Below are 22,814 nucleotides of genomic sequence, written 5' to 3' on the forward strand. Positions count from 1 at the left end.
TGAATGGAGGTGACTACTGGTCCAAACTCCCAGGGCCAGTTGGTGCCAGAGCCACAGCAGTGCTGGCCCAGTGGAGGACATTGTCCAGCACACTCAAGTGTGTCAGGACACCTCTGCAGTCTGGCACTCAGCATCACCAGCAGGGGGCAGTGGAGTGCAGCACGTCTAGTACAGCTCAGGGTTCGAATCCCGACTCCTCCACTTCCTTCTAGCTCTGAGACCCTGGGCTTGGGTTTTAGTATCTCTGCCTCCATTTTCTTGGCTATAAAATGGGGCTAATAGTGGAATAGGCCTGACATTTTTATTGGGGGGTTAACTGAGGTAATATGCAAGAAGGGACCAGGACAGAACCTGACTCAGATGCTCAGTAGACATTGTCCCCATCCACGAGCCCTTCCGTAGCTGGTTCTTCCCTCTTTACAGGGACAGTTTCGGCCTGAGGCCTGAGAGGTGTTTGGTGACAGGTCTGATGACTGAATAGGTGACTGTACAGACAGCGTGAGCCCAGGTGCAAAACAGAGTCGTCTGTGGTTGCAGCCCGTGGGCAGAAGCAGCCTGTGACAGCCGTGGCTCTTCTGTCTCCACAGTCTTTGAAGAGCCCGAGGACCCCAGTAACCGTTCCTTCTTCTCGGAAATCATCTCCTCCGTGTCGGACGTGAAGTTCAGCCACAGCGGACGGTACATGCTCACCCGGGATTACCTCACAGTCAAGGTCTGGGACCTGAACATGGAGGCGAGACCCATAGAGACCTACCAGGTGGGTGCCTCAGTGGGAACCCCCCCTCAGGTCCCCTTCCCTGGGCTTTTCCAGCTGCGGGGGTGGCTTTCACATGCCGGCATTCACAGGGGCTGTGAATGTCCCTGAGCTAGGCCTGCAGTCCAGGGCCCAGGCCCTCGGTTTCAGGGAGGGGACAGGTATGGGGACAAAGATGTGGGGGCAGATGGTGGCTTCCCTCCGCCTCCCTGGGGGTTGGCGTCTGCAGTCTTACCATGGAGTGGGTTAAGCTTTGCCTCCCCCAGGACGTAGTGCCACATGGGGGGCCATGCTAGGTTTCTAGATCCTCAGCACAGGCCTCACAAGCCAGGCACAAAGGGGAAAATGCGGCATTTCTGGAAGGTGTTATTTATTGGTTTTTTAAATTATGATCCATCCAGATATATTAGGGAGTAGAAAACAAAGTTCATGTGATGTTAAAACATGAACTTGAAAGAACTGTGGGGCTGCTTTGAAACTGGTTCCAGTTTCGTCTGTAGCTGGGGAGATCTGGAAGCTTCTTGGAAGAGGTGGCATTTGTGCTGGACATTGAAGGATGAGTTGGATTTGGTTGTGCAGCGGTGGGTGGGAAACTCCCCCAACTGCCAGAAACCCCAGCCCGATCCTCATGGTGTCACCAAGTATTGGGGGCACACAGGGAGTGCCACATAATTGACAGGTCACCTCTATTCCTTCCTGCCCCTGCGAACAGGTGCCATCAGCCCCATTTTGCAGAAAAGGACGCAGGGGACTAAGAGGTTGGGATATGAGGGATGTGTCTCACAGCTGGGCAGTGACAGACTCAGAGTCCAGACTCAGAGGCCTACATGTCCCTTGCCTCCCTGCCGAGGCCTGGGTAGGAAGGTGTCCTGGGAGGCAGAGGACTCTGCTGGGAAGGGGTGCAGAGCTCTGAGTCTGGCCCAGCTGGCCTATTGATTCTAAAATAAGCATAATAATTACAAAAAAGCAACACAACTAACAGTTTTTGGTGACTTACTATGTGCTAGAAATTGTGTGTAGCTGGATTGCGTTTGGCTGACTGGCAGTACTTAACAGATAGTGGTTGTTTTTCTTCCACCACAAGAAGTTTGCAGGAGGGCAGTCCGGGAATGGTGAGTGGCTCCATGTCCTTATCAGTGTCCCAATGGTCCCTTCTGTGATCTGGTGTGCCATCATTTGGGTGGTGGTTTTCCACTTTCATTTGTGGTGCCTCATGGTGACAGAATGGCTGCCATACCTCCAGGCACCAAGCCTGCATTCCAGGCAGGAAATAGGAGGAAATGCAAAAGGCCATGGCCACTGGGCCCATTGCATGTTTTATTTGGATCACAAAAGCCTCCCCAGAGCACCTCTCAGAAGACTTCTTACAATTCATTGGCTAGAATGGGTCCCTGGCCAGCCACCACAGCAGCTGGGAGCATGAGAAGCTTTACGTCCTCTGTGGTTGAGGGAGGCAGGGAGAAGGGGATGGGGATGGGTGTGGAACGAGGCAGCCCTCGGCAGCCCTCGGCAGTGCAAGTCCTTGGCATACTTGGCTTCATCTGAGCCTCCCAGCTGTCCTGGGAGGTGGGCTCAGTATTCTGCCTCTGCCAATTTGTTTGAAGACAGTTGAGTTAAAAGGTGTGTCTGGGGTGACAGAGCTAGCAAGCAGCAGACCTGAGACTGGTGCTCACATCTTTCTTGGGAGCTGGCGCTCTTCCTCACCCTGCCACCAGAGGGCAGGAGGTGCCAGCACACAGGAGAGGACAGCCAGCATGTTTGGATGAGTGCATCACTAAGGCTGCTGTGACCAAACACGGAGGAATCACAGAGATGCAGGCTGGGAGTGAAGCCTGAGTGCCTTACACTGTCTGCTGCCAGGAACGAAGGCAGGCACCGTTTGTCCCCTTTGATTTTAGTCGTTGCACATACTCAGCTGGTGGTCAGTGCCCGACATGGTGCTAGACCCTGGGCCCAGAGAGAAGGTGGAGCCTCGGCCTCACCCTCCAGGGTCCCAGGCAGGCAGGAGCCTCAGCGTGTAGGGCTGTGGGCCCGGGGCCCGAGGGCAGGTGAAGCTCGCCAGGACGTTGGGGCTGGAGAGTGATGAGCAGGGACGGGTCCCCAGGTGAGAGCTGAGGGGCCTTCCGCAGCCCCCGTCTGCCATAAACGGCAGTGCCCCTTCCTCCCAGCCCTGTTCCCTCTTCCTCCACTTTTCCTTTATAGCCCTTACTGCCTGTGGTCGTCGGCTTCTCCAGGGAAACAGAGCCAGCAGGATGGTGACAGAGAGAGAGGAACTGATTGATTTTAAGGAAGTGGCTCACGGGACGGGGAGCTGCAGGTCCACAGCCTGCAGGGCAGGTGTGAAGGCCGCCGGGGCAGCCCCTGTCCCCAGGGTCAGCCGCTGTCTGTGCGGCTGTCAACAGACTGGGCTTGGCCCTCCCTCACCGTGGAGGGTCGTCTGCGTTGCTCACAGTCTACTGATTTAAATGCGAATCTCATCTAAAACATACCTTCACAGCAGCATCCAGAATAACGTTTGACCAAAATCTGGGTCCTGTGACCAGCCAAGCTGATGCACAAAATTGACCATCAGGTCACCCTGCACGTTTTGTGTGTTAATTGGCCTTTCCCCCTCCCAAGCTCCAGAGCCGGGAGTTGTGTTACCAGAGCTTGTTACCCAGTTACCTGCTCTTACCCCCACCCACCCCCAGAAGGCAGAGCCGGTGCCCCCCCATCCCACCTCAGCAGAGGACTGGCCCCCGCGGGGCCCTCCAGGCGCAGAGCTCATAGGACTGGGCTGCAGTCAGGTGGACGCAGGTCACAGGATGTACCATCGCTCCCGAGGTGTCAGGGAATCGTGGGGGAGGGGCCTGTCTGCTACTTCCACGCTGTGTGACCTCAGGCCGGTTACTTAACCTCTCTGAGCCTCGCTGCCGCATCCCGTGGGCCCTCCAGGCGCAGAGCTCATAGGACTGGGCTGCAGTCAGGTGGACGCAGGTCACAGGATGTACCATCGCTCCCGAGGTGTCAGGGAATCGTGGGGGAGGGGCCTGTCTGCTACTTCCACGCTGTGTGACCTCAGGCCGGTTACTTAACCTCTCTGAGCCTCGCTGCCGCATCCCGTGGGCAGATGATGACGCTGCAGAGACAACGCTTGAGAAGCCTGTGCGAGTTCCTGCCTCCGCCTTTTCTTGATGATGGTCACCTCGTGTTCAAGGTGATCGTGTCGTCCTCAAAGGGCATGACCTACACCAAGCACTGCCCTGCACTTAATCCTAGAACAACCCATGAGGTTTGCCCTCGCAGCACTTTAAGGATGAAGAAAATGAGGCTCAGAGAGGTGAAGTCGTGTGTCCAAGACCACACAGCTGGGGACGGGCAGAACCAGGATTTTGACCCCAGCAGGTCTTGGCTGCCCACGCTGTGGGTGTTCCCTCGGTCACACTGAACTCTGCTCCCTGGTGCTGTCCCCTCTGGCCACAGCTCAGGGCTCAGCCATGTGCCAGGCTATGGGCCCTTCTGATGAGCCCAGCTATGTTGGGGACACCATCCAGACCCTCGCTGCTCTGTGAGACTCTCCTTGTGGAGGGATCCAGGGCAGTCAGGCCTCCGTCCCCTCACCTGTCCCCTTCTTTCCCCAGGTCCACGACTACCTTCGGAGCAAGCTCTGCTCCCTGTATGAGAATGACTGCATTTTCGACAAGTTTGAATGCGCCTGGAACGGGAGTGACAGGTGACCTTTTATTTTCTGTACTGAACCACTTTGAGCCCCTGTTCCATGGGCAGTAGTGGGAACATGTTTAGTCAATTCAGGGTCCCTGCCTATGTGCCCTCATCCCCAGGTTGTCGGGGGTGAGGGCTGTCCCCAGCGCCACGGTCTCCATGAGGCAGAAAGCTCTTGGCCCTGGTCACTATCTGTCCACACCCACCTGCCCCAACACAGCCTTGCTCCGCTGGTGCATTCATCAGTGTCCACCCCCTCTTCCCACTGTCACTGTCATGGCCACTTCTTTCTGGTGGCAGCTCGGCTCAGGCCCATGGGGCCTCAGCGGCACCTCCAGGGCTGCCACAATCGGCATGTCCAGTCACCTGTCACAGCCCTACCTACCCGGGCAATGGCTACCATCGTGTGAGTTCCTGTGTCCTCATAGCCTGGGCTCAGCCCAGGGTGGGTGTGGGCAGGGAGGCCTGTGGCCTCTACCTGTGCGTCCTCTCCTCCCTGTCTCTTCTCTCCACAGCCCACAGATCCTTCCGCTAGCCTGGAGGTGGGAAAATCCCCCCTCTGTCCACATGTTCTTCCAAATCGCGTCAGTCTTTTGCTCGGGCCCTTAGCCTAAGATTGTGAAACATAAAATCTACTTTCTTGCAGTCAGAAAGGCTGGAATGACAGTTACAGGGAGTCACTGAAGGACCCTTAGAAAACCAGGATGGAGTCCTGGCCTGAGTCTGGGCTGGCACAACAGCACTTTCTCCAGATGCCTGTCCCCAGGTTGACACCAGACACCCCAGGAGACAGGCCTCCTCAGACACTCTGAACTGCAGGCCCTGACACCTTTGGGGGTGGGTCTCCGGAGGGTCTATTAAAATTGCAGGAGAGGGATTTATTATTGTAAAAAGGTGATTCCAACCCAACTACTCTGTATTTTGCGGCATAGGTCCCCATGGGTTGTGACCCACTGCCCGTCCTTCCTTCACGTTGCCACCAGGGGGTGCCTGTGACCAGAGAATCTGCCAAGCTCCTCCTGGTTGATAGGGGTGCCCAGCTGCTGGGGCTCAGCTGTCCTGTTTCAACCGCCACTTCCTGTGGGCGCTTTACACACAAGCCACCCCCAGCCCTAGTGGTCCCACCCCTCACTGTTTCCCCCTCCACACCTGGCTCTGATCCTGCCCCCTGGAACCCTGCCCTGGAGCACACTTTGGCTGTCACCTCCTCCAGGAAGTCTTCAGGGTACTCTCCAGCCACTCCTGCCCCCTAGGCTCCTGGGATTTCCTCCTATGTCTTGGCATTTATCATGTTTTCTCCTTGCTTCTGTCTTTGTTTGCCTTCCCCACTCACTGTGCCCCTGGGGTGGGATTGTGACTCAGCCCATCCTGAGCCCCTCACTCGGGGCCTAGGAGTGTCCAGTCAATGGCCATTGACATTTCTGGAGGGCATGGAGTTGTACCACCTCCTCCTACTTCATCCTGAGCACTCCTCCAAGCTTGGCATGCCCGGTGGACAGCATCTCTGGCCCCTGCCTTCCAGCAGCTCAGAGGCTAAGGGGAGAGCACGTGTTGCCCCCAGGGCCCACATCCTTACAGGCCAGAGCAAGGCCCTTAGCTCTCCTCCTTGTATTGATGGAAGCTTCCAGTATCCCCAACTTATAGACAGGCCGGCAGAGAGCTGGAGATGCTGCACCAGTGGGAGGTCTGCCCCTTGGTGGCCCCTCACCAGCTCCAGCAAGATGGATGGGCATGCTGATGTGCAGCTGTCGTGTCAGACACCCTCACTTCTGGCCCACATTGCCACCTCTCTCCAGCTGTGCACCTGAAATTGTCACTGGGCTTCTTCGTGTCTAATGTGGTTCTAATAAAATGTGATCTTCCGTGGCTGTTTGGAGGATAAGATCGTGTGTGGAGGTCATGGTCCATATTAACAGTGAATGTTCCGATGCCTTTCCCACTCTAGCCTGTTGGTGGTCCTGCACTTGCCCTGGTTACCCACGGACCCTCCAAGACCCAGCTCAAATGCCCCCTCTGCTGTGAAGCTCTCTGTGATCTGTTCTTCTTGGCCGGAAGCGATTTGTGTCCACCAAGGTGTTTCGGTAGCTGGAGTCAGAGAAGCCCAAGCTTGATCACAGGGGCCGGGCGAGGCTCCCCCGAGAGCTGACACTGTGTGTTTGGGGCCATCTCTTTCTCTCCGTCCTTTCCCATCTCTGTTCTTTCCTGCTTCCCCTTACACGCTGGCCTCAGCCACCCCCACTGCAGGGACCACCACCCCAGACAGTTCCCCTTCCAGTATCCTCAGCCCACAACCCCTCTATGTTAAATTCTCATGGAAGGATCTGATTGGCTTTGCTTGGGTCATGTGCTCACTTTTGAGCCAATCAGCATGGATGTGAATATCACACGCCACAGTTGGCTCAGCCAGGGGGTGGGTAGACTGTTGTGATTGACAGTCCACAGGGATGGGGTCTTTCCCCAAAGGAAGGGGACAGCTGGGGACAGAAGTGAGTAGCATGTTATCCCCACTTGCAGATGAGGAGAGCGAGGCTAGGAGAGGTTACACAACTTGCCTCTACACAAGCCGGGGCAGGGGCTGCCCTTTTCCCTTTAAAGGGAATCTTCTGGAATTTAAGACAATGTTTATCAGTGTAAGGAACGGGCCATCCTTTCCTGGTGTTCCGTGGTGAGAGAGGCCCCTCATCTTCCCTCAGAGCATGTGTCCCCTGAATGCCGCACCCGAAGGCAGGAGGATTAGTAACTGTGTGGGTCGCAAGTGACTTTGATTATCTCGCTCTCCCTCGGCTGGGTGGGTCAGGAGAAGAGCCAGCATGTGAGAAATCACCTGCTCTGGCTCTGGCTGCCTTAAGTGACCTGCTTCCTACACAAAGGAGGGCCTGCCTTTCCCCCTTTGCTGGATGTGGGAGGGAGCGTGGCGTCCCCCAAGCCCCGGAGCCCTTCTCTGGGGATCTTTCACCCATCCCCTCTCTCAGTCCACTTCCCTTGTCTTAGGCTCCGTGTCGCAGATAAAGCAGGAGGGCTTCAGGCCACACTGAGGATTAGAATCAAGAAATACCTGTTGGCATTTAATAAATAACAAGAGGCGAGATGTACTGAGACCAGCACTGTTCTAAGTGTTCGACCTGAGTTACTACTTCATGCTCCCCAGGGGCTGGGTTCCCTCATCCCCATTTCACAGTTGGGAAACCGGGCAGAGAGCATGCCTGGGCAGAGGCAGGGCTGGAATCTGGACCCAGGTAGGCTGGCCAGAGCCGGAGCACCTCATGGCACTGCCTGAGCTCAGGTGTGAGCCTTTGCCTTTCAGGCCTGAGTAGAGCAGGTGGGTGGAGAAAGATCCATCCTCATTTTTACAGTGAAGTTGGCTGAGGAAGAAAACCAGTGATCCGACCCCAAATCAAATCACCAGCAGCTCGTGCCTCACCACCGTGGGCTCCCGACCCAAGTCTGGAAGACCTTCTGCTATTTCTGCTCTGTTACAGCTGCTCCTACCTGGGGAGGGAGGGAAGGCCTTGGCCCGGGATCTCGGGATCTCCGATTCCTGTCCAGCCCAGCGTGGGTGTTTGACAAACACGGCTGCCCCTGCCCTCAAGCTACTGAGTCCACACACCTGGCTGGGCTGGGCGGGGCTGGTGGGGGGTCTGTGAGCTTCTCAGGTGGGTCTGCGGCCCTCCAACTGAGAACTTCTCCTTACTGTGGGCTCTGAATAAAGCCACCTGGAGCCATCCTGGGACGCCCAGGCTTATGGAGATCACAGGGGAGGGTGGAAGGGGAGAGGACTTGGGGGGGAGGCCAGAATCCACCTCCTGTGCTGCTGCCTCTTGCATTTGCAAAGTTCCAGCCTCTGTTGCCCATGCCGGGCATGCAGCAGATGCAGGAGTCACCCGCTAACAGAGCTTTGTGCCACAAGCATCTGGGCTCCATCAACACCATTACCTGTGCATGGTCTCCTGTGGGATCCGACAGGTCCCCTGCCCCCCACCCCGACTACCCTGGACAGAGCCTGGCCCAGCAGGTGCCTGCTGTGGGAGTGAAGGGCAGGTGTCTGGCAGGTCCTCCTCCTGCCTTGTTACCTGCCAAACCAGACCTGGGGTTGTGACCTGGGTCAGGTCAGAGGTCATCCCAGCTGATGACCCCCATAGCCAGCCTGCCTGGTGTCTGTAGATTTAGGTGTGCCCACCTCCCTCCGCTGTGTTGGATCAATGTGACCTTGAACAGTGTCTGACCACCATCGTCCCTGAATGTCCACTCCTTAGCGCCAGGGTTAACCTCGGATCCCCACCCCCTGGCTCCACCCTGGCCCCTTTGGCCTGGCCCAGTTTCTGTGGCACCAACGTCAACAGCCCCAGTGTTGTCCTCTAGCGTTGTCCTTTTAAAGCCACCAGGAGCTGGGCCTCCAATGGGCTCCAAACAGGATCGTGACACCCTAATGTCAGGTGGGTGTCTTTCTTCCGTGAGAACAGCTCCTTCTTTGATGTTCGTCGCCCGTCTCTTCCTTTCCTGGGCCTGGGGTCTGTCTGAGCCACTGACTATGGTGTAGGGCACTTGACCTGGCCCAGAGGGCTGCCATGTCCAGGTGTCTGAGCCCCTAGTGGCAGCCGTGGGTGCACACCAGCCCCAGGGGCAGGCCTGTGAGGCGTGCAGTGACTTTCAGACGCGGATCTCTGGGTCTGGGGTGTTTTCGGTCCCGCTGGCTCCCTGCTCGCCCTTAGTGGGACCTCTCGGGTCATAACTTCAGCTGGCATCAGACCCAACCCCAGCTGCCCCAGGATGAGCTGAGGACAGGATGGGTGGGCCCCTCACCCCCTGGGCATCCGCTGGGCCAGGCTCGGGCCGTGAGGCCACTACACCTGTGCCACCTCATTGTCACTCATCCTCCTCCCCTCCAGGGATTAGGCAAATCTCTTAAGAAGATGGAACTGTTGGGCTGCCCCTTCCCCACCGTCCTCCCCAGAGAGCTTCAGAGAGGTCCCTCCCCTGGTCTCTTGGGCCTGTCCCGTCGGTGTGCACGGGGATGCTGGACAGCCCCTTGTGGGCTGGTGCAAAAGCCCCCAGTCACCTCCAGGGGATCCTTGGCCAAAAGTTGCCAAGCCCGAGCCCAGTAAAAGGTTCTTTTGATGGAGTGACCGGCTCAGAACTCTCAGAGGCAGACGTATTGGGAGGCAGGAGACACGGTAGAGTCCCCTTGTTTCTGCAGCTCTGTGCCTTTTGACCTTAGGAGACGTTCACGGTCACACCACCCTCCACCCTCTGCTGGGGAGACCTCTCCCCTTGGGTAGCTTTAGGGCAGAGGGGCCTTCCCACCATGACCTGCTATCTCCATCTGGAAGGACTGACAGTAGGAGATGGTCCACAGGCAGAGGGGTCTGGTGACTTCTAATCCCGGCTTGTCCACCCTCCTGTGGCCCTGGGAGGTTGACTTCCCCAGTCCCTACTAGAAATGTCATGGGCTGGGCCTCGGGGACCATACTCTCCTGATGTCAGTTCTCCCACAAGGAGGATGCATTGTTACAAGATTTGTCATCTTCAGCCTGTGACACAGCATCATCCAGGGGTCCCCAAGCTAGTCACATGAGCCTCCGACCCCCTGCACAGCCCAGACGCCTGATAAGATACCCTCTCCTGTCCCATCCATGTGGACCTCGCCTGCTCTCACCTCCTGCTTCTCTGCACTATGGCTCCTGTGCAGCTCGGGGACAGGGAGGCCATGTCGGCCTTAGCCCCCATCTATGTGTAACCCTTGCTAACCCAGGGGCCCACCTGGCTCCATCTCAGAGCAGTGTCACCCTCATGAAGCACAGTCCAGCTTCCCAGGGGAACAGAGGATTTCCAGTCTTCACTCGCCTCCCTGCAGAGCATTAGACAGGACCTGCTCTTGGCTCCTTGGACTCCCCTGCCCCTCCCCCACAGCTGCCCAGCTTCTCACGGGCCGGACCCACAGCCCTTCCTCTGCGCGGGCGAGTGCGGCTGTCCTGCCTCCTAGGTCTGCTCTGCAGATTAACTTATCCTTCCTCTCATGCGACAGAAGTCTTCCTCCTTAGGACCGGGGAGGAGGACTGGAGTGGACAGAGGCCGAAGGCTTTGTGGCAGGATCAGGGTGTGTGCATGCATCGTGTGCTCTCTTCACCCCGCGCGCTGATGAGCATTTATTTGTCCACCCAGCTACCTGGAGCAGGAGGGTCCTGGTCCCTGGAGAGAAGGCTCGGTGTGGCTGACAGCCACGGAGCTTATGTCCCCGTGTCTTCTGTGATCATGTCCCTCTTTGAAAGTCCAGGGCTATCTTGCCTGGTCTAAAGGGAAGTTGTAGGAGGGCGTGTTTACTATGTTTGGGGCAGAGCATTAAAGGAGTCTTAGCTCCTGGCCCCCAAGTCTGTGTGGCAATGCAGCTGAAGCGTGAGGGGCTACAGGACCCCAGAGAAGGTGGGATTGGGCAGATGGGGGTTCCCTTCCCAGGGAGCGACGGCCCCATGGGCTCTGGGGTTTGTCTCTCGAGAAGAGTCTGGTTTCCCTCTTTCCTGTCTCCCTGACTGATGCACCTCCTTCCCCCGCCAGTGTCATCATGACCGGGGCCTACAACAACTTCTTCCGCATGTTTGACCGCAACACCAAGCGGGACGTGACCCTGGAGGCCTCGAGGGAGAGCAGCAAGCCCCGGGCCGTGCTCAAGCCGCGGCGCGTGTGCGTGGGTGGCAAGCGGCGGCGCGACGACATCAGCGTGGACAGCTTGGACTTCACCAAGAAGATCCTGCACACGGCCTGGCACCCTGCCGAGAACATCATTGCCATCGCTGCCACCAACAACCTCTACATCTTCCAGGACAAGGTGAACTCCGACATGCACTAGGTGCGGAGGCCCTGGCCCTGCGAACCGGCCCTTGGCAGGTTGTCCCTGATGTGACCTTCACAACCACGACACGGGAGGGGAAGAAAATCAGTGGCAGCGAAGACGACTGCAGACGTGGCCGTCGTGGGACATCGGTATCCAGGGCCCCTGTCCCTCCCCAGCTTCCTAGGCCAGAGTCGCCTTTGGTGGTGATTGTCCAGAAAGACGGAAGGAAGGATTCACAGCCACAATCATAAATGGACGTGATGGTTGAGTCCTGCAGTTCAGGGTTCTCTCATCCACTCCCTTCCCTTCTCATTCTGCGGTCTTTACCACACGAATAGATTTTTTTACATGTCCAGCTTCATTTTTCACTCCAGCGGGTCCTTTCCAGGGCAGCTGAGCTGATGGGAGCTGCTTCCCCATATGCCTCTCTGGTCCCAGATCAGGGCTCCGGGGACAGATCTCAAAGTCCAAACAAGCCAGCCAGGGGTTCTTTTGATTATAAATGGAGCAATTTGCCCTGTCTCAGAGCTGATGGTCTCACCTTTATGTTTTGGGTAGTGCATTCATGCTGAGAATTTGCAGGTGCAAGCTCCTCTCTTAGCTTTTTTGAATGTCTTTAAATTCCCAGCTGCCAGGTCTGGAACAATTTCCTGAGAGGAGGGGGTGGCACTCAGTCACTGTGCGTGCCTGTGGTCCTCTGCTGAGCTCAGCCCTGCAGGCGTGCCAGTTCCACCGCTGTGGCCCACCCTGTGCTAGCTCTCTGGCCATCCCTTGCTGTTCTTTGGGCACCCTCTGGGAACTGACACCGCTCTCATCCTGGTCTTTTGAATCTTCCTCCTGACCATGAGGTGGGTGTCCGCTCATTTCCTCCATAGACATCAACTGCTCGCAGGGTGCCAGGCTCTGGGCAGGGTGCCAGGGAACAAAGGTGACTAATTATTATCCCCTCTGTACACACGGGGAAACTGGGGCTCTGAACAGATTAACAGGTTGCCCAAGGCAGGCGCCACCAAGTGGTGGTGTCAGGAATCCTGCCCAGATCTTCCCACAGGCTCTTTCCAATCCACCACGTTGGTGGCTCATATTGAAGCGACATTCAGCTGGAAGGTTCTGGAAGAGACACGCTTGGTCATCTAGTGACAAGGGTCCCGGAGAGAAATGAGAGGCAGGACGGAAGATGGGAAGACCCTCTGCCGGCTCCTTGCTCTGCTTGGTAACTTCGGGAGCTCGGCCCTCCACAGGACACCTGCTCCACCTGTGTGTGCATCTGTAGCCCCTTTTCAAATGCACTCAGCTGCCTCCAAAAGGAGATTGCATGTTAGGACCATTTTAGGACATATTTTCTTTAAGGACCACACAGTCCCAGAGGACACTGTCATTCAGGAGCTCTCCTTTCTGATGCTGAGGGCCACAAAAAATGTGGCTTTTCCACAGCAGATCCTCCTGTGCTGTCAAGACCAGACCCACCCATCCTGTGCTGTCTTTGCCCCTGGAATTGTGGCAGAACCACGTGGCTTGGCATTTTGGTTCAGAAAGCAGAGTGCAGATAGCGGCCCGGCCAAATCCAACTTTTTTTTCTTACCAGATGTAACATAACCCAGGAAATAGACCCAAGTGAGATTTTTCTCAATGGGTTACAGTATACTTCTGTGTGTGTAAAGCACAAAACCCACGTGCACTCACTTCAGGCCATACCATATTTACACAGGGAAATGGGTCTATTGATTTTTCTTTTTTAAATCGATATGAATGAAGAATGTTCGTTTAAATATCACTGTAAAATCCAGGTGACCTGGACAGTATTATATGTACATATCTATTCTAATTAAATTTAACAATCAAAAGATTGGATTACTTTTTTCCCCCTTGTAAAGAAGTTTAAGAATGTGGTAAATTGTATAGAAATCTTGTAGAAGCCAAAATCCAGCTCTGAGGGCCTTACACAATGCCTCCGATGTTTGGCACAATCCATCTGCCTTTGTGATTCCGATGTTAAGGGAGAAATTGTGCATTTGCAGCGAGAGGGTACTGTCAAGTCATAGATTTAACGTTTACTATCTTCAAAGTGCAAATCTTACACAGTCTTTACAGGGAGTCTTAGTACAGTTCCCAGATCCTTACTTCTGTTTTAAACTTTGGGTAGCAAACCAGAAGGAAAAAAAAAAGAAAGAAAGAAAAAGATCTTCTCAGAAGAAAAGTGTGTCTTTGGACACCTGGAAGATAATGACGTCCAAGGCAAATTGTAACAAAATGTGCATTGAGAGAAGAGGTCGGGGAGGGAGGACACTGGACATGGCAGAAGGACCAGTGGAACGTCGCAGACTTGGTGTCCTTCCTGCATTTAAATGTCCCGGTCTTCTTGAATGTACGGGCGTTCACATAGTCGTCGTGAAGTTGCTGGGGTTTTGTTTTTCGTTTTGTTTAAATTCTGCTATTCTCTGAGGCTGAAGCTGTTGGTGGCGGTGCAGGGTTTGTGGTGGTGACGTCGTCAGAACCTGACCATTTTGGACTCTGTAACTCATAGGTGCATTCTTTCTTTGGTGTCTCACAAATTATCCAACTGTTGAATAAAATTATAAATATGTTAATACCAGCTTTTTCCAATAAAATAACAAATGTTACATCTAAAATGAGGCTCAACTGCTGTTTGGTTTTAAAGAGGCCAATGTGGGGAGGAGGATCCATCAGGAGGCAGGATGGTGGGTGGGGACGCACCTGGCCTGTCACTGGGGAGCCTGGCTCTCATCAAGGCTGAGCTGCTTCTGGCTCCTAACACAATTTAGCCTTTCTGAGCTCTGAATTCCTCACTGAAGAAATGGAGCTAATAATAGGACCTACCTTATAGGTTTGGGGTATGGGGAGAGAAGAAAGGTAAACTTGGATAGTGCCTGGCACATAACACGCAGTAAGTGACAGCTGTCAAGACTAGTTTTGTTCTGGAGTGGGTATGCACAGCCTACCAGGGTGTCCAAACACTCTCTGTGAGAATATGGTGCAGATGAGGAAACAGGTACAGAGAGGTTAGAGCATTAGCTCAAGGTCACACAGCTAGCACGTGTTGGAACTGGGTTTCCGGCTTGGGCTGGCTAACCCTAATCCAGTGCTCCCCCTGCACCACCACACATGTGCCTCAGGGCCCCGTGAATGGAAGTTGGGAGGAGAGAGACCACAAGGCACCTGGGTTCGCTCAGGCACACAGAGGCCTGGCCCAGCTTGCTGCGATCCCTGAGATGAGCAGGAGGCTGTGTGGGGAGCCTCGTGCTCCCGTGGGCCTTGTGGCACCCTTCCCGGGGCCCAGGCCTTGCTTCTCGCTTGCAAGAGGACGCTTTACACTTCAGTTCCAGCAGGAGGAAGGCAGGAGCTGTTCTGGTGGTCTGCTGGCAGGGGACCTCCCTGGCCTAAGTCCTCCATCAACCCACACTCCCCAGGACAGAGCACATGGAGAAGGCCACTTGCTAGCTGTCTGACCTTGGACACGTGGCTAACCTCTGTGACCCAGCTGTGTAAATAGAGGGCATGATGCTCCTCATCAGCGTTGTTGCATAACTGATGAGATAATAATAACTGCTTCATCGAGCCCCACGGTACCACTGTGCTGGCTGCAATACGGCTCATACATGGAAAGCAGTAGCTTTCTTAGGCTTCATCTTATCCTTTCTGTAGGGGATAAGGGTAGTACTACTCTTATACCCATTTTACACATGGAGAAACTGAGGCTTAGAGAGATTAATGTATGCCCAAATTCATAAAACTAGTTAGGTGGTGGAGTCAGGATTCACACTCTGATGTGAAAGTGCCAGGCACATGGTGGCTGCTCAGGATGTGACCAGCACCATGGTCTCAGCCCCACCAAGTCCAGCTTGAGCCAACATTGACTGAGCCCCAACTCTGGGACTTTGCAGACGTGGTTATGACCTTGAGATGGGGAGAGTATCCTGGATTTCCATGGGGGACCCATCCAATCACATAAGTCCTTGGAAGTGGAGAGCCACTCCTGGACATATTCAGAGGGAGATGGAAGAACAGAAAAAGGGTCAGAGAGATGGGATGTGAGGACTCAACCTGCCATTGCTGCTTTGAAGATAGAGGTGGGGCCACAAGCCAAGGAATGTGGTGGCTCCAGAAGCTGGAAATGGATCTCCCTGCAGCCTCCAGAAAGGAAATCAGTCCTGCCGACACCTTGGTTTTAGCCCAGTGATACCTCTGACTTACCGACTGTAAGAGAATAAATGTGTTCTTTTAAGCCACTAAGTTTGGTCATTTGTCATGGTAGCCCTAGGACCCAGTGCACCTAGGTGCTTTCATTCTGATCACAAAGCCACCCTTTGGATGGGGATTCCTGCCCCCATTTGCAGATGAGAACTCTTGGAGAGGTCCAAGGACTCGCCTCAGGCCACACAGCATATAGTACACAGCAGAGGAGGGATGTGAACTCCTGGTGATGCCACGCTGCCTTTCCTGAGGGTGGCAAGGGGGAGACCCTTCACTGGGGAGCTTCCAGGTTGCAGGAGGCAGAAGAGCAGCCAGATGGTGGCAGAGGGGGTATGCATGGGGCCTCGGAGAGGGCCAAGTAGGTACTTGTGGCCCAAAGCTGGAGCAGCAGCAGGGAGCTGGGCCTCTGGGCAGGGATGGCCGGGCCTGCTCCAGCTGGGGCTGCACATGTGGACGGGGTCCCTGCTTTGTGCCAAACCTCATGCTCAGAGCTGTGGGCAGCTGCAGAAGGGAGCGTTCAAGCTGCATGAAATATGCTCAAACCCTCTCTCCCTCCATGACCTCCGGGATCTCATCTCTCCCCAGCCCTGTGGGCTCCGAGGCTCCCGCTATCCACTGGACTATGTCCAGGCCTTGGCCTGGTCTGGCGGTCCCTGGGGATCTGCCTGCCTACCCCTCCACACCCCACATCATTACTAGCATTACAAGCAGGTGCTGTGCTGAGAGATCTGTACACATCCTTGCATTCACCCACATGGTTTCCCTAAAAAGAGGACACTGGAATTCCCCCCATTTTATAAGTAAGGAAACTGAGGCACAAAGTGGGGGGTATGACTCGCCCAAGGCCACAGTCTCTGAGTGCTGGGCCAGGAGCTGACCTCAGGCAGCTGACCTCAGTCTTGATGACCAAACTGTGTCCTGGACTCTGCAGCCCCTGAACGGCTCCAGGCCCTGCAGGTGACGTCCTGATGGACACTTATCAGCCACAGCACATACTTCTGGTCCCACCTGGAAGTAACTCCACAGCTTTGCTCCCCCGAGAGCCTCCCGAGCTGAGAGCTGAAGCCTCCCTTCCTTCTGGCCCCCAGGCTGGGGCAGGGCCCCCTCTGGCTCACAGCCCCCTCTCCCCTGTTTCTTACAATGGCTTACAACTCTGGGAGTCAGCTAGGGAGCAGGCTGAAGCTGTGTGTTCTACAAGGGCCTCACACGTGTTCCGCAGCTGGCTTGATGTCAGACAGGCAGCGTGGATGCCACCACGTCCCTCCTTGTCCAGCCCTCAGGCTCAGCCGCAGCAGGCCGGGGGCTCCCGGGTGAGTAGGACAAGCCCCGCGGCTGCAGTGCTTCTCAGGGCTCTGCTGGGTCACATTTGCTGTTGTTCCACTGACCAAAACAAGTTGCACGGTCCACGGCCAAGCCCAGAGTCAGCATGAGAGGAGACTGCCCAAGGGTATGGACTCATGGTGGGAAGTTTTAAAAATTCCTCCCATCCATACAAATGCACTTTCTCAGGAAGTTACTGGAGGATGTACTTGCCCACATGAAGGCATCAGCCAGGAAGGAAGAAAATACACTGAGGTGGGAGTCCTGTTGTCCCCCGAGAGCTGACCCTCCCTCTCACATAGCAGTGGAGCTGCTGTGTGGACGCGTGGCCGTCCACGAGCTGCAGTTCCAGCCCCTGGTGCCAGGTGTGGCTGGTGAAGAGCAGTGGCAGAGGTGCTCTGGGCACTGCTCTGAGAGCAGAGAGCAGCCGTCCCTTGCCCTGTCACCCTTGCCATGGGCTGCACCGGAGGCCCAGTGGTGGAAGCCGAGTGATGTGTCAGATCCCAGCTAGAAAGTGTGGGTCAAAAGACAGAAAAACAAGATAGAAGAAACCTGCTTTGAGCCAGCCCACTGGCCTCGGACCACATGCTCAGATGTGGACCTGAGAGAGAAATAATATCCATTTTGTAGAAGCCACTGCATTTGGGCGTCTCTTTGTGGTAGGAGCCTGGCCCATTTCTGGCTAATCCATATGGATCCCAGGAGTAGGGACCCAGCTCAGGAGAGAGGTAAAGGGAGTGCAGGGGGCGGTGACGGAGACCCCGGGTGACAGCCGTGTGCGGCAAGCAGACTGTCCAGACTGAAGCAGGAAGATGGAAAGTTCCAGAATAATGACTCTACGGGGTGTGTGGAAGCAGAAATTGAGCACTTACCTGGTAGTTTTAACACATTGAGAAGAGTTTTCTACTTTTGGCAAATGAATTAATGATCAATATAGAAAAAAACTGGACAGACAAAAAAAACCTAGGTAATTATTAAACTCAGAGTAGATAAAAAGTTTACTAGAAAGGATATATAGGCCTTGTGCCCTACACAGCCCAGCATAAAAACATAGATGATGGACACGGACGTGACAGGAACCTATGAGACGGTCATCCTGGGAAGACGGGTGGGCGTGGACGTTAAGCAGGGGCCGGTGGGGACGTACGAGAGCTAAATATGTGTCTTCCACAGCATCCATGGCACGTGAGCGTGTCGTTAGAAATGTGGGGGTGATTATCAGCAGCCGCCGCTGAGAGGGTCACAGGCGGTTGCCCCAGAGGCATGGCACCCAGACTGACAGAGCCAGGCGGGGAACGAGGTTACCAGAACTTTATCAAACATAAACAACTTAATTAAAAAAGAAAGACTAGTTCTGCCATATGTCCCCTGCTGGGTGGAGTGGGGACATATGAAGACTCAGGGGCTGGCAGACTCTGGGCTGGCAGGGAGGCGGAGATGTCCCCAAGCCCAGAGCTCCTGCATGGCCTGAAGTGGGCCGGGGAGGGGGAGGGGAACACGGGCCTCTTCTTCTGCATTCTGGAACAGTGTGCTGGTGACAGTCCCTGGTGCTTACTGATGTCCCTGCTTGCCTGCCTCCCCATGGACAGGGAGCGTGTTCCAGCCACTCCCAGCACAGGGGACTTAAGAACTGGAGAATGAATGAATGATTGAATGAATCCGTGAAGCGGGGAGTGACTCAATAAGTGACTGAGAGAAGGCAGGATAAGTGTGTGCGTGACAGTGTGATGCGCTGACTCATTACCACCCTGAAGAGCAGGTCTTTACAATCCTCTTCCACAGAGGAGCCAGTGGCGGCCTGGAAAGGCAGGAAGCGTGCCCACAGACCGCCCTCTACGGTAACGACAGGGGTGACCACTGACTGAGACCTGCCACGTGCCAGCACTGTGACACACTATTTCATCCTACAATAAGCCCACGTGATGGGTACTATGATTTCCCCTGTTCTAGAGAAATGGAACTTGAGGCTCAGAAAAGTTAAGGAGTCTGGCCAGGGCCACACGCTAAAGTCAGAGGCCAGACTGGAGCCCAGCTCTCTGAAACCCCTGTGGTCATCGTCTCTGGAGCTGGGGTCCGGCCCCATTCTGTCTTGACCCCAGCACCCCTGTTCTTCCTGCACTGACACCCACAGGCAAGGGGTGGTCACCTCCATGGAGCCTGCCTATAAAACTAGGGGTGCTTTTATAGTTTCCCTTGGTACCTGCTGGGATTCCTTCCTTGTGTGCTATGAAAGGTGGCTGCTGCTGACTTCTGCCACTTCTTGCTGATGCTATTACTGAAATCCAAATGGCCTCAAAAAGGGGGCAGCTTCCTTGACTTAAACTAAACAGAAAGCCCTCCCAGGTTTAAAAATACCTGGAGAAAGCTTGCCCCGGTGGGTCAGAGCAGCTGGGGGGCGGGGAAGGATGCCAGGCTTACTGCAGGGCCTTACACACATTTTCTGACTTAATTTTCCTCAATCCTGAGAGGGAGGTCCTTCCACCGGCTCTTTCCCCACAAGGAAATGGGGCTCAGGGAGTCTGATGGATCTTCTGAAGTCACGTGACCAAGGACTGGTGGAACCCTGATTTGGACGGTGCCCAGACCCCTCCTCTGGACCCCACCAAGCAGGGAAACAGTATTGGTGCGGGAGAGCAGGTAAGGAGGAAGGTTCTGAGAGCTGCACAAGGCCAGGCTGACACGGGGGACAGCGCCACACGTCTCTTTACCATAGCTTAGCTCCAGGATGATGTTGAAAACTGATGCCGCCTGCGGGCAGAGAAACTGCACTTGCCTTCAGCCTCATTGAAGCCACCACGTCAGGAGCGGTAGAAACATTTAGAAAAACACGACCGATTGTAGTAGGAACAAGGTGGGGGTACCCACCTGTGTGACAAGCCCGACAACCCAGGAGACTTGGTGAAAACATCTGAGGCTCTTGGGGACTTTTAAGCCTCAGAGGGACGTGACTCTTGGCCTTGGGGGAGGGGAGGGGGTGCAGCAATAGGAGAGCTGGGCTCCAGCCTTATCACTTGCAGGGTCGGGATTGTAGCCGTTATCTACTGCTGCGTAACAAACTACGCCCAAGCAGAGCAGCTTAAAACAACAACATTTATCATCTCCATAGTTTCTGAGGGTCAGGAACCTGGGAGCGGATTAGTGGCTGGTTGTGGCTCAGAGTCTTCCATGAGTCTGCAGTCGAGTTCCCATCTCGGAAGAATCAGCTGGGAGTGGAGGCTGTTTCCAAGCTTACTTCCACGGCTGTTGGCCCGAGGCTTCAGTTACTCACCACCCAGGCTTCTCCATAGTGCTGCTCACGGCATGGCTTCCTCACCCAGAGCGAGTGATGGAAGAGAGAGACTGGCCAAGCCGAAAGCCACAGTCTTTATATAAATGAACCTCAAAGCAACATCGTATTACTTCTGCCATATTTTGAGGTCACATGGACCAATCCTGGTACAACGGGAAGGAGCTGGGGAGGTGGGAGACCATTGGGGCCATCGTGGAGGCTGCTACCACAGGGGTCTTAAGCAAACCCCTGTGCTTCTCTGAGCCCCAAGTTCCCCGTGTAGAAAGCGGGAACTATTATATCACCTTCAAGAGGTTTTTGTGAGCCTGAAGTGTGATGACATCCACAAAGCAGCCACCATAGTGCTTGGCCCTGGTTAGGTGCTAGAGGGGGAATCGGTCAGTCATCTGCCCCCTCCCCACCTTTGCTCTGGACCCCAGTGCCTTCCTCTGGTGGGGCTGATGTTCTCGGGGGCTCCTCCGGCTCCTGTAGAAATCAGGAGGTGGGGTGGACCTGGCCACCTCATTGCTGGTCTTGCCCAGGCACAGCTCCTGGGTCTCAGCACCAGGTGCAATCAGACTCACCTGGGGACCTTTCAAAACCTGGTACCCCACCCTCTGAGGGTGAGATTTAGCACAGGAGCTCTGTGAAGTGATCCTGGGGCCCCACTGTACTAAAGAGACAAGTGATTCTGTGAATTAAATAGGAAGAAAAGGGCCTTTTTGGCTGTTTGCCTAAAAAGCAAATCATACATTTGGAGAAAAGTTAAAAAGAGTGAGTTTGGTCAATTGATTGTTGTAGAGGGTTAGAAATCTTGATTCTCATTTGATTTTTAGAACAGGGTTTTTAGGTAATGCATGTATGTGGCAAAAGCCCTTGATTAAGAGACAACGGTCTACAGCCAGTAGGCAAAAGCCCATCCAATCAACTCTAATCACTGTTTAAGTATGGGATTATATACTTTAATGTTTAGAGCTAACAGGTGGCTGACGTACCGATCCTGTTTAGAGATTTTTTTTTTTTTTTTTTTCCCTTTTTGTCTTTTTTCGTGACCGGTTACGGGATCACAACCCTCGGTGTCGCGCCCATACCGTGACCGGCAACGGGATCGCAACCCTTGGTGTCGCGCCCGCACCACACTCAACCAGTGAGTGGACCGGTCTCTATATGGGATCTGAACCCTCAGCGGGAGCGCCGCCATGCTCCCAAGCGCCGCACTCTACCAAGTGCGCCACCGGGCCGGCCCCTGTTAAGAGATTTTAAAGAATTGCTATAGGGAAAAATGTGAAAAAATGTTAGCTAAGGGCAAGCTGTTGGTGGAAACTTTAGGCAATTATACTTAGATTTAAATGATGTTGCTAGTTTCCATTGCTTAAGCTATACTTAGCCATAGATAACTTTTGTCACGTTGCCCATGTCTTGTGTCCTTTTGAAATGATTGAATCAACTGATTTTTCTTGTGAAACTTCCTTGTCTTTACAATAAAAACGGAAGCTAACTTTGAATCGGGGCTGTGCCCAGTTTTCTCCTAACAGAGGAGTTGCTGAGGTGCAGTCCCGTCAGGCTTCTCATTGCATTCATGTTACTTTGAGCAATCCTTTTTTTGTGTCTCTGTTACACAGAGAGAAGTGTAACAGATTGAATCACTTCCAGAAGGAAGGTGAGGGAACCTGAGTCTTTTTTTCGTTTGGTTTTGTTTCATCCAGCCCACTTTTCAAAGTTACACTGCAGAAGTTCAACCACCGATAAACCACTTTAACGAAGGTTTACCTGCCTCCAAAGGTGGTTTCCTAGCAACTGAGAAGCTTTTAGAGCTCCAAACGATTGTGCAAGTCATGAGTGATTCATTTCAAACAGCCAGGTCTTTTCTTTAAAAACAAAGCAGCATTATCTTTACCTGGATGCTGTTAGAATGACTCACGGAGCCCACAGTCAACTGACAAGACGAGCTTCAGAGAGGGACCCACGATCTGCAAAAGGCAGCAATATTAGGGGGAAAAAAGTAAAAATGAGAACTGTAGGAAGTCTATGCCAAAAAAAAGTCCAAACGTGCACAATAGACGTGGATGTTTGGAGAAGTGAATTATTCCTTTAGTGCCTTTGCAAAGCCTCTGCAAGTATCATTTATGAATGTGCCAAGAGCAAGCCAACTTCGCCTCTGAAATCTCACCATTTATCCTCGCTGTCTGGTTCATCGTTCATGTATTCATTCAACAAACATTTTCTGAGCACCTACTATGTGGACGGCTGTGAGGCTATGTGGATTCAAACACTCACTTTCATGCTAGTGTGGATCTTAGGGATTTTTCCAACCTTGCCATGCCTTAGTTTCTTACCTACAAAACGTGTAATAACAGTACCTTCCTCGTGGGGCCATTGCTTTTCCCCTGCACTGTGACCAAATCTTCAGTGAAGTCTTGCTAGCACTGCAGCTTGGTCCCAGCCACCCCTGGGGGAAATCGAGGACTGTTCGTGGCCACGCTGAGGAGGGTGGCAGCTGCAGACTGTGGGGGGTGGGGGAACTGGGGCAGGTGGTGGGTGGGGAGGAGTAGGGTGCTTGAGGCCGGCTGGAGCCACCAGCAGCCGAGGGTGGGCTGAGGGTCCCCACACATCCTCAGGACCCTGGCATTGCTCAGTGAGGGGCCTGGCCAGGACCTGGATTCCCTGCTGGCAGGTGGCAGGTGGGACTGCGGGTAGTGGATGTTTGATGTTTGCTCTTTGTGACCATTGGA

The 22,814-nt window shown here is 54.3% G+C and overlaps 1 protein-coding gene across 1 annotated transcript in view; it reads left to right on the forward strand.

Annotated features, from left to right (window-relative positions):
* PPP2R2C (protein phosphatase 2, regulatory subunit B, gamma) overlaps positions 1-13,912 on the forward strand; it is a 59,561-nt gene extending 45,649 nt beyond the window's left edge. Inside the window, exons 7-9 of the mRNA XM_008580495.1 lie at positions 588-757; positions 4,375-4,466; positions 11,006-13,912. Of these exons, the coding sequence (XP_008578717.1) occupies positions 588-757; positions 4,375-4,466; positions 11,006-11,297 (554 nt within the window). The 3' untranslated portion in view covers positions 11,298-13,912. The remainder of the gene's footprint in view (positions 1-587; positions 758-4,374; positions 4,467-11,005) is intronic.
* The last annotated feature ends 8,902 nt before the right edge of the window (positions 13,913-22,814 follow it).

Source organism: Galeopterus variegatus, unplaced genomic scaffold, assembly GCF_000696425.1.
Source record: "Galeopterus variegatus unplaced genomic scaffold, G_variegatus-3.0.2 Scaffold2113, whole genome shotgun sequence".
Lineage (NCBI taxonomy): Eukaryota > Metazoa > Chordata > Mammalia > Dermoptera > Cynocephalidae > Galeopterus > Galeopterus variegatus.